The 11,693-nt window shown below is 38.8% G+C and overlaps 1 protein-coding gene across 5 annotated transcripts in view; it reads right to left on the bottom strand.

The window, feature by feature from the left end:
- Positions 1-2,804: 2,804 nt before the first annotated feature.
- LOC122562122 (matrix-remodeling-associated protein 7-like) overlaps positions 2,805-11,693 on the bottom strand; it is a 138,490-nt gene continuing 129,601 nt past the window's right edge. For 3 of the 5 annotated variants that reach the window (XR_006315227.1, XM_043714669.1, XM_043714671.1), the window contains one exon: positions 10,207-10,706. Coding sequence is in view for 3 of the 5 variants with exons in the window: in XM_043714671.1 (XP_043570606.1) it covers positions 10,694-10,706 (13 nt within the window). In the remaining 2 variants the exon portion in view is untranslated. Of the gene's footprint in view, positions 6,581-10,206; positions 10,725-11,693 lie in introns of those variants that run through there. The other 2 variants (XM_043714667.1, XM_043714670.1) reach the window with 2 other exon arrangements.

The following is an 11,693-nucleotide window of genomic DNA, read 5'->3' as shown; positions in this document are numbered from 1 at the left end:
GACAAAACATATTGCCTCTCATGAGGAAAGTGAAATTTGCTGCCAACAAAAACCTCCCAAGGCTGGTCAGATTTTTGCACTTTATTCAAAATAGTTGAAAGCTGCTTCACGTTTCATGCAATTTTTCCGAGTTCCTTCATGGGATGTTAATGCTGGCTTGGCTAACACTTAAGCATCCATCCTCAAGGGTCCTCAAGATGGTGGTGAGACATCCTCTGAAAGCTAGAGTCAAGTCCTAAGACTGAACTTAAAGATGGAGCTAACAACTTGAACATTAACTCTTTCCAAATCAGACTCACTTGAATTTTGATCAAAGTGACTAAAGGAACAGACACCTGGTACCAAGCCAGAATGGGTTGGGGCTTAGAACTTGATCAGAAATTGGTGATTTTCCTTGCACTCTTTTTCTGGGTGGTAGAGATGATGGGTTTTGAACACTGTTGAAGGAACCTTGATGCGTTACTACAGTGCATCTTTCAGATGAGACACACCGCTACCACTAGTCAGTGGTGAAGTGACTGAAAGGGACTCCAAAAGGGCTACTCCATCCTGGATTATTAAATGATCCTAAGATGGCTGTTTGCACTGCACTCAAGGGAGTGGGGAATCACAAACCAAATTATTTAGACAGGGTTCCTAGCCTCTGCCTGGTCACATCTGCAGTTGCTGAGATTCAACAATGATCACATCAATGAATGTTGGGGGAGAAGATCATTACCAAGTATGTGTCATTTAAATGTAACTTCCCGTTTCATCAGCACAACACTCAATGCCTTCCAAGTCTCATTACATAGCAACATGGTCAGCTCTGGAGGTGTTAATGAGGATGAGTTCTTACTTTGTAAAAACAACAAACATCACTTCTGATCTTAAGGGAAGGACATTGAAGTATCTGAAGATATTGGAGCCTAGGATACTATCCTGAGGGACTTCTACTGTTATCTTTTGGAGTAAGGTGATTCATCACCATCCTAAACCCTCTTCCTTGGTCTTCATTATGAGGGATGGAGAGATTCCTTTGATACCATCAACTGCAATTTTAATCAGGGCTTTATACCACATTGTCAAATGGTGTCATGGGCAGTCACACACACCCTAATTTGAGTTCTGATCTGGTCATCCATGTTTGGACCAGGTTGTAAAGAGATTAGCATTAGAGGTATTCTTGGTGGAACCGAAATCGACCAGTTTCAAACTGAATAAATGCCACATGATAGCACTATTAACAACATCTTCACTGCTGATGGTGACTAATTGGACAGTAATTACCCAGTTGGGACCTGTCCTGCCTTTTGGAGACAGGCCATAACCAGAATTTTCTGCAACACTGCCTAGCTGTACAGGCACAGCTCAGCAAGGGGTTCAGGCACAAATGTTTATATTCAGAAAGAATACAAAATAATAAAAGACAGTAGGTTTGAAGGTTGTACAAGCCTACCTTTGAATAAGAACAGTACAATGTACACTTTGGCCAAATTATTTGAAAACTAGATGGACTTCCACTAAAAAGCAGGGTGAAATACTCATCAGCAACATTTTTTTCACCAATTTTTAACACAAAGCACAGATATTTGCTTCACACTAATACCACTTGGAATTGAATTGGGATGGGACTAAGTAGTGAAATAATGTACATCCCAGAGTAAACATTATATCGATACCAATACCTTGGCCACCTCCACCTTGATCTGGCCTCACTCATCACTAGGATGCTTCAGCATCATTTAATTGATTGCAGTCAAAACTGACAGCAATCCCATCAACTTGATCTCTAGGAGTCAGAAGGGTTTTGCTTCCAGTTGGTGGTAAGGCATCTGACTCCACAGAAGTCCCAATTGCAAGACAGACCCAGATGGGGTGGAACGCCACCTCAAGAAGTATGTTTGCGGCTAGTTCACAGGCCTTCACTGTGGATCGCTGGGCATCATGTGGCAGGATCACTAGGAAGGAGTGGTATGTGTCAAATTAAGGTCAATGGAAAAGTGCAGAGGTGATTTCCTGCCAGCCACTCTGATGCTGGAGTCCTCCTACCCCAGTATACAAGGGGCTTTCTGGATGCCTTCCACAGATGGAAAGTATCAGCCATTTATGACTGCTTTAAAACTACAAGAGGTATTCCATCTTCATACAAATTAAACCAGGGAGATGCAAGGTGGCAATGGAACCTGTATTCTGGTACCCTCCTATCTAATTACACTGATCACCCCTGCAGCCACACAATGGTGGTGGAGAATGGGAGACATGAAATTCAAATTAACACATGGATTTTTACTGTCAGTGACCCCACCAATCCAATTTGCTGACCTTCTATCAGCTATCAGGTTCCTTCATGGAGAGTCAATTACACACTGTCTCTCCATAAGTACTAAGACTTATCTAAACAGTGGCTGCGCTTTCATGTTGCAAAGCAGCCTTTAAATGCACTGATTACAGTTCATGGAATCTCTCAAGCTAGCTTAGGAAGATCATTATGAAAGGAGAGGTAAGAAAGGAGGAGCACATAGCACATTAAGCAGAGCAGTAACCAAGACAAAAAAAAATTACCAATTGATGTTTAACAAATTTCATTTCCTCTTTTCAGAGTGCAAGGGTCATGATCTGCAATTATCTCATCAGTTCAAGTCCAAGAGATAACTCGCAGCTTGTACGACAAATGTTAAAATATTGATTCTTTTGTACAATTTGTTACATTTGAAAATTAAATCTGGAAATTAAGTTGATGTATAGAATTCTATATCAGCAGAAATTCATTCCAGCTGATTCAATGTAAACTTGAATAAAATATTACTTCAAAGATGTTTGGCATGATTGTTTACACATGTTTATTTCAGAACATTTGTCATTATGCATTTGACCAGAGATACTTAATCTGCAGTAATTACCATTTAAAATTTCCACTTTTCACCATTAGTGAAGTCAAATGTGGGTAAAGAATGGTTTTGAACTCCTGGCATTCAATCTCAATCCCATATTTAATTTTTGCCACCTTGGGGCCAGGCCTCCAAATATTGGATCCCACAAAGTAGCAGGGCTGAAGCTACTTAGCTGAAGGATGGGCACATTGCTTGGTTCATTCACCTGTCCAGAGTCTGGTTGATGAGAAGGGGAGAAAATCAGCCAAAAATAATTCCAGACTAGTTACATCATTCCTCTGCTTCAATGGGGTATTTGTTAAAATGCACATTACACAAGTTGTACCGAAGCATGTTTATTTAACAGCTCAATTGTACTTCTAACCCCATTGTCAATAAACATGAGTTATTCACTTATCCACAGAAAATCATTACACCATCAGAATTAAACTTCACAAGGGTAACAAAGTTCAGGTAAACATCTCATCTTTCATATTAGCAGATAGTTTCAGAATGCCAATTTGATAGCCAACTTTATTAAAAAAAAAATCTACAAATGAAACAAGTTGAATAAAAATTGAACATAGCTCTCTCCCTCCACCCTAGAGCTTACATTACAGTTCACCATTTTTATCCAAAACACCAATTTTCTTAGTCTTGTGGAATTTTAATGTACTGCAGGCCAAAGCACTTGCATGTTACAAGCAATTCGAAAATCTCAGTAATAGCATTGCCATCACCCTGATAGTTAGATCAACTTACAAATTTAACATCTTCAAATAATTTGCTTTTCATTTGTAGCGTTCATTGTTTAAAATAAGGGACCATCCATTTGATGAGAATTTACCCCACCACCTCCCAGACAGTTTTTAAGTCTCCAGAACAGTCTTAAGAATGGTGTAGAGTTAGTCATCAATATCTTAAAAGACAAATGGATAGATTCTTGACTGAGGGTAAAAGGCCCAGAGATGAGAAGAGAATGTGGAGTGTGTTAGCTCAGCCACGTTCACAATACATTGTGGAGAACGCAGCCTACTCCAGTTCCTAATTCATATGCTTGAACGTTCAATGAAATCATTTTCAATGAAATCTCCTCCTCTCCTTCCCCTCCCAGCCAATATCATCTCACTTCCAGCATTCAGGAATCCCAGTGACATCTTGGTCCACAACCACATCACCTCCTGGCCCATCCCCCACAAACATCAGAGGCAAAACCTACCTTTTTACCTTCTCAACCTAGTGCTACAGCCATTTACATGCATTTATTTCAATTTAGCACACTATTTGTTACTTATGCTGCAATTTTTAATGACAAATGGGCAGAACAAATCAGTTCTAAAAGCACACTGGACCCAAAACATTAACTTTCAGTCCACAGATACTGCCAGACTTGAATTTTTCCAACAATGGTTTTCATTTCTCATTTCCAGTAGCCACTATTTTGTTATATTTTATTGCAAACAGATAGGCTGATCCGTTCAGTTGGCAAGTCTAATTTCAACTTTCTGGTCATATCTTTTGAATTCTGTCACATTCATTCTAACCTTGCATGTTCTCTGCCTCCTAAAACTGTTCCAATTAATCTCAAACAAGCTTGAAAAACCAACATTAAATTTGGTATTTTAAAGCCATCTGGCCAGAACAGTTTCAAGTCAAACTTCCACTCCATTTCAGAGCCTCTGATCAATACTGGTATCGAAATTTACTCTTATCTTTTCATCAGTCCTGAGTTTTTTTTTTGCAGTTAGCCTTTTTAATAATTTAATCTTCTGTCTGACCTTCCACCTACCACCCCAAATTTCCCTTTTCATCCCAGTTTTAGAAACTGCATTTTAATTCCCCCAACCCAGATTGAATGAAAAGGTACTTGACCCGAAAACTAAACTTTCCACAGATGCTATCAAGTTTGCAAAGTTCTGGTCTTCTGTCTTTCCTTTTAAAAGATTGAAAATGAAATGGATCTGATACGTAAGAGTCATGGTTTGCAGAATTTTCATGTAAAATAAAAGGTTTCTGTTTTCAGGTAAGTAGCCTTCAACTGTGTACCATCTTAAAAAGAAATTTACAAGGGAAGCACAACAGATGAGAGTTTCAAAGCTCAGACTAGTCTCAACTTTAGAACCAGGACAAAGGTAACCAAATTAGGCAACGCACTTTATTTTCTGATTGCTGCAAATTATCAAAGTTGTCTTATCTTCAAAAGAGAACTCAAAAGAAACAAGATCTCATTTGAAATTTACAACTGAGCAATATTGTGAAATTTCTACATCCACAATAACAGCACTCATTTTAATGGTTAAAAAATTCTTGTATTTCTCTGTAGAGTCTTGTAAAAAGACTCAACACATAGCACTCTCGAATACAAAGTTTTCCAGTCTTGATGGACATCAGTTACATGGATAGATTGAAGCAGCTAGAGCTTATAGCCTGAGAGAAAGTGAGGGAAATTAGCAAGTATTAAGAGTTATAGGGTCCAGAGAAGACAAAGGAAACTATTGCAATTGGAGGAAAGATCAGAACAGATTTACAGGCAGTTTGCAAAAGAACACAAGAGGCAATGAGGTAAACACATCACAATTTGATATTTAAGTGTGCGGTCTTGCAATAGATCTTAACTAAAAAGAAATCTAAGCCTCAATAATGCAAGGAAGACAGTTCGGAGAGGACAGACAAATGGTCATTGCAAATTGTGTGAAGTGTGAGGAAAGAGTGCTACAATGAGGCCTGAATATTTCAACATTAGCAGTCCCATAAAATACTATCTTCCTGTCATTTATCGATATTTTGGTACTGATGCACTGGGAATGACGCACAGCTCAGACACTTCCATCCCAAAAGGAGTTGCAATAAAGTGTAACGTAAGCTTTCCCCATGAATGAGGAACAATAGAATTGTTTGTCTGATGTAGACTGACCCAGGACTTGTTGATAACTCAGTATTATGACCTGTCCCAAGATACTAAACCTTCAAAAATGGTAACAAGAACTCAAGCAGGATAGCATGGATGCTTCAGTGGCTGGCACTGCTACCCCAAGGTTAGAAACACAGGTTCAATCCCACCCTCAGGTGAGGGTGTGGAGTTGACACATTCTGCCAATGTCTGTTTGGGCTTCCTCCAGCTGCTCTGATTCCCTCCCATTGTCCCATGTGCAGATTAGGAGGATTGCCCATGGGAAGTGCAGGGTTACAGGGATAGAGGAGGGGGATGGGTCTGGGTGGGATGCTCTTCAGAAGGTTAGTGTGGACTAGATGGGCTGAATGACCTGCTTCCAAACATTTGAAATTTAGATTCTACTTGCACCCAAAAGATACCTCGGTCAAAGCTAAACTGTTAACACCTACACAATGACTGGAAGAACAGAAGAGTTCAGCTCAAGATTTGGAGACATCGGACTAGGGAATAATTAAATTGACTAAAATTTGAACATTCAGCTTTACAAAAAGTCTTTGGTGATATTTCAAGAATGCCTTCAAGTGAAAAATTGTTAATTGTGGTGTTACTTTAACAAGTAGAATAGTTACTATCTCTAAACATTAGTAAACACAAAAATAAACCTTCTCTTCACAATGAAAGCCTTAATATTAAGCAACTATCAGGAGAACAAACAGCCACAATCTAAAGAGAATAAAGCTGGAGTTGTTCTTCCATGTCTTTTTCTGACATGTCACCAAAAGTCTCCTTTTCTTTCATTAACTTGAAGATGGCAGCCAGATGCTCTTGTTGGATCCTACAATGAAAAGCAAAAAAATGTACAATTCAGTGAGATACCAGTGCTTGAGGAATGATGCTTACCAAAACTGCATGAATGTTCCACTCACTTCATTATGAAGTCTTTGATGCTCAGATAACAACCACAATGAAACATTGTCTCCACATGCTCTGTATGGTTTTTAAAAACCATTTCCACCTTATTTCATTGCATGTCAGCTTAGTACCATAAAACAGGCCTGTAATAAAAGGCAGCATGGGAAACTGAAGTTTGAGGATATTTGCAAGTCTGTTCACCCTTTTAAAATGCTAATTATTTCTGGCTGTAATGCACTTGCGCCAACATTTATCAGCCAAATTACCAAAGGGAGTCTGGCTCTAAACCAGAAAATCTCCCAATGTCAGCACAAAAACTAGTGCATGAAATTGAAGAAACTAACATCTTTCTCAAACAGGCATATCCAAATCAATTCATTGCAAAAGGTGTTGATTATAGTTGCACACCAACATTATTTGGTTTGTGCAACACAAACCAACAGGTAAAACTTGGATATTCTGTTTGTAGAAGAGCTCAGTTTTCAGGTATGCAGAAGTTGAACCAGTTTGTGCCATTCCAAAGTTTTGCTGTTTTTTTTTAAAAATGCAGCGAAGAGTGTAGCCATTCATGATGGATTCTACATGGAGGAAAAAGGCAAATACATAAATTGACTTGTTCTCTAATCTTGAGGATTAGAATGAAATATTGACAGAATATCAACAGGTTAGAGTTACTTTCAGCAATGGTTTCACCAAGAACCTCCATTTAGAAGTGATCTTTCAGGACTTACCAAAGCACTTTATAGCCAACTAAATACTTGTAAAGTGTATTGACTGCTGCAGTGAAGGAAATACAATAGCCAATTCGAACAAAGCAAGGTCCCACAAACTCTTGGGTGCTGTCCTGAAGTGTCAGCTAAGATTGTACACAAACCCATAGTGGGACTTATATCCTCAACACATCCCATGGGTAAATTGCATTCTGCTTTTATCCAAGTGGAACACAAGTGCAGAATACAGTTTATACTCCATTTACATTGATGAACATCTGGTATGGCAGTTTGTTAGTTGAAATTTTCAACTAAACATTCACAGCACCTTCTCATCCAACCTGACGTAATGATAATCACCAAATTCCAATCGCTCTCCTTTATAGCATTCAATGATATGAAAATGGCAAAAGTTCAGATTCGGCTTTGTTTGATCATGTATTTAACTATTTAATAAATTAAAACAATTATAAACAGAAGCGACCTCAAGAAGGCATAGCGGACCAGAGGGTAGGATTCCAGATAAAGGATTTCCCAATGAGGAATTTCTTCCTGGAGGTTGCAAATCTGGAGTTACTAACAAATCACCCTCTGTACTGATGATTCTTAGATGGAGGGAGATTTTGGTTTTTTTTTGAAAAAGATATAGAATTGAAGGTTTATGGTGGGAGTGGGGAAGGCAGGAAAAATGGAGGAGGATCAGATCAGATATTCTCATTGAAATGATAGACACTTTGGTGGTTTGAATGACCTACTTAAGAAACGAGATCAACAATAATGCTGTCAGATGGAACTTGGCATCGATAGGAATTACCATTAGCTTACTGCAATTCAAGCCTTGTTTGATAACTGCTTGGGACAAATTTACCACCCAAAATTTGAAATCCCTTCTTTTGACAAGGATTAATTTTCATTTCACAACTAATTTAGGGAGAGTTCATCTTAGACTAGTTAGTTATTGTAACCATATATTAATGGAAGAGGACAGAATATCTAAAATGTGACTAAGTGCAAGGTGAATAGATGCAAGTTATTCCCCAATTTACATCCCACCTCACTGTAGCTGATCCAAATTACTCCTTCCTTGATTTCTTCCTTTTCCATCTAGAAGATGCAAAAACAATATGAAACTAATTATGTAGTGAACATAGTGGTTAGAATGTAGAGGTAATTCACAAACTATTGAAGTTGTTCAGGCATGTTATGAATGAGACTGCATTTTTCTAAAGGGGAAGCTAGCTAACAACTGGATAACTTCTGCAGGAGTTGCAGACACATGCAATGCCGGAAGCTATTTAACCTCCATATTGTGATGTTATAATTTTCAAATGATAACATTAAAGCTCATATAGAAGGTTATCTCCTTGGGGCTGATGTCAGATGGTTCCTTTAAATAATGGCCCTCTCCCTACATGAGGAGGAAGGGAATTTTGACAATTCCCAATACAGAAACAAATTTAATTTGAGAATACAAGTCAAATTTAAATTTCTATTTGCTCTTGTAAACATCTAGCACATCTTTCATTAATTCCAGGTCAATTGCATTGCAGCTCAAAAAACAATTGAGTTTTCCCTCAGAACACTAGCACTGAGCATGTTTTTAGCAACTTTGCTTTTTGTATTTTCCTAAAGTTTATTAAATAGTTTTCCATATGCCAACCCCTTTTTACCCTGTGGTATTAATACCATTGTTGTGGTTCTGTCCGCCGAGCTGGAAATTTTTGTTGCAAACGTTTCGTCCCCTGTCTAGGTGACATCCTCAGTGCTTGGGAGCCTCCTGTGAAGCGCTTTTGTGGTGTTTCCTCCAGCATTTATAGTGGCCTGTCCCTGCCACTTCCGGTTGTCAGTTTCAGCTACCCACTGTAGTGGCTGGTATATTGGGTCCAGGTCGATGTGTGTTTGTTGATGGAGTTTGTGGATGAGTGCCATGCTTCTAGGAATTCCCTGGCTGTTCTTTGTTTGGCTTGCCCTATAATGGTAGTGTTGTCCCAGTCGAATTCAGGTTGCTTGCCGTCTGCGTGTGTGGTTACTAAGGATAGCTGGTCGTGTCATTTCGTGGCTAGTTGATATTCATGGATGCGGATTGTTAGCTGTCTTCCTGTTTGTCCTATATAGCGTTTTGTGCAGTCCTGGACCCAATATACCGGCCACTACAGCGGACAGCTGAAACTGACAACCGTAAGTGGCAGGGACAGGCCACTATAAATGCCGGAGGAAACACCACAGAAGTGCTTCACAGGAGGCTCCCAAGCACTGAGGATGTCACCTAGACAGGGGACGAAATGTTTGCAACAAAAATTTCCAGCTCGGCGAACAGAACCACAACAATGAGCACTTGAGCTACAAATCTTCTCCCAAACTTTGTATTAATACCATATTTATAGATACAACTGCATGCTGGAATCGATTCCACAGGTGCTCAACCAGTCATTCTCCACATGAAGCATCAGGTAGCAGCCATCTGCACTTAATTCTGTCCACACTGAGACCCCCCTCCAGCAACACTAGGTGGATTAGAAGAGTCTGTTCAATTCCCTCCATCTTGAGTTATGCTTGACAAAGATCAGACTAGTTGACTCCCTACACAAACTGTCGCTGCTTTATGGAAGTTTAGGATACACTTCAAGTCACCTTTATTTCAAAAGCACTTCCATCTACCAACCATGACAGGTAGGCATGGGAATAACAATCACCTCAAAAATGCGACTTTTAAACTACCTACTCTAACTTGGATAAAGAATTATCTGAACTGTAAAAAAATCTATTACAAGGTGAAGTGTATATTATTAGGAAGGAAAAGAACCTGGTGTTGCTTTTAAAAAAGTGAACCACCACATGATTCTGGTAACTGAGACTTTATTGAACATTGTCAAAGGGTAGAGACATATGTAATAGATAAAGCAAATGTTGCCATTTCAAAATTACAAATCCATCTTTAACTAAAACATCCCCAGAAATAGTTAATACACTACAATCCTGTTAACACATTCTGCTTTAAGGCTTAAACAAAGCAAACAATTTGCATTGTTGAAAGAAACAAAATGGTGGTCTTGCATTAGTTACACAAAGATATACAGTTTGCTGTGCACTAACTTTAACATGGTGTTTGATACTCTACAATGTAGCTCTTAACTGAAAAGTACAGTGAATTAAGTGACTAAAATAAATGTATACTATTGTATGAGAGATTCTAATGCAACATCTATTACAGAATCTTCAACAGCGCCTCCCTATGAGGATAAACTTGGGTTTTTTGGCTTGACATCTGACAAAATTCAAGCCCCCAGCCACTCAATTCCTTCACGTGCATGAAAGGCTCGCCGGTTCTACTCATCCGCTCTGTGAAGAGAAAAGTGCCTATATTAAAAATTAAACAGAACAGCAAGCTATACAATTGTTTCCTGTTCAATTTTGAAGAAATTCATCAATTCTAATACACGTGAAATCCAAAAGTAAAGACTCAACGCATTAAAAAAGGATCATATATTTCAAATAGCAGTGTTGTCCTAATCTTAAGCATTGCTTCTAGGCAAGATACTGTAGGGTAGATAATTCATTAGACATGTGATTGCAGAGAATTAGCAATCTCCTTGCCTCACTAAATAACTAGAGGGTAAACATGGTCAACCTATTCAAATGGAAGGACAAAAACCTAGTCTTTGGGTAGTACCCATAACTAGAAATGTATCCTGAATAAGTTTGTTTTATCCAATATTTGAATTGAATTATAACCTCCCTCTATGCTTTACTCAGCAAAACACTCAGCCTTTAACTGCTACTCAATTACCTGGTGATCCAGTTTAAATTAATTTTGCTGCATGGTTAGACCATGTGAACCTATACGATGAGACCTGCATAAGGGTATTATTTTCTAACCAAACTTGTAAATGCCATAACTAAAGCAGTCATTAAATACTCCTTTTACAGTAACTAGGTTCTCACTCATGCATGGATAGCAGAACTCTGGTGGGAATCCGAAGGCAATTTCACTTTTTAAAAGCAGACTAAACATTCTAACCGATTTGAAGAAAATTCACTACTTCCTCACCAATTAGGGACAGCAAATGAATGCTGACCAAGCAAGTGATGCCATATCCTGTTAAAGCGCTTTCAACTTTCATCAACTTATTTGTGGGATGCATGTTACTGGCTAGACAGAATGTTTTGCCCCTCCCTAGCTACACTTGAGAAGGCAGAGTTAAGCTGTTTTCTTGAACCACTGCAATCCACATGCTGTAGTTAGACCTGCATGGCCATTAGGGAAGCAATGCCAGGACTTTGACAAAGTGATATTTCCAAATCAGATGGGGAGTGGCTTGGAGGAGA

The sequence above is a fragment of the Chiloscyllium plagiosum genome, chromosome 24 (assembly GCF_004010195.1).
Source record: "Chiloscyllium plagiosum isolate BGI_BamShark_2017 chromosome 24, ASM401019v2, whole genome shotgun sequence".
NCBI classification, from domain to species: Eukaryota; Metazoa; Chordata; class Chondrichthyes; order Orectolobiformes; family Hemiscylliidae; genus Chiloscyllium; species Chiloscyllium plagiosum.
The sequence above is the reverse complement of the archived record's forward strand: the minus strand, read 5'-3'. Positions and strand labels throughout refer to the sequence as shown.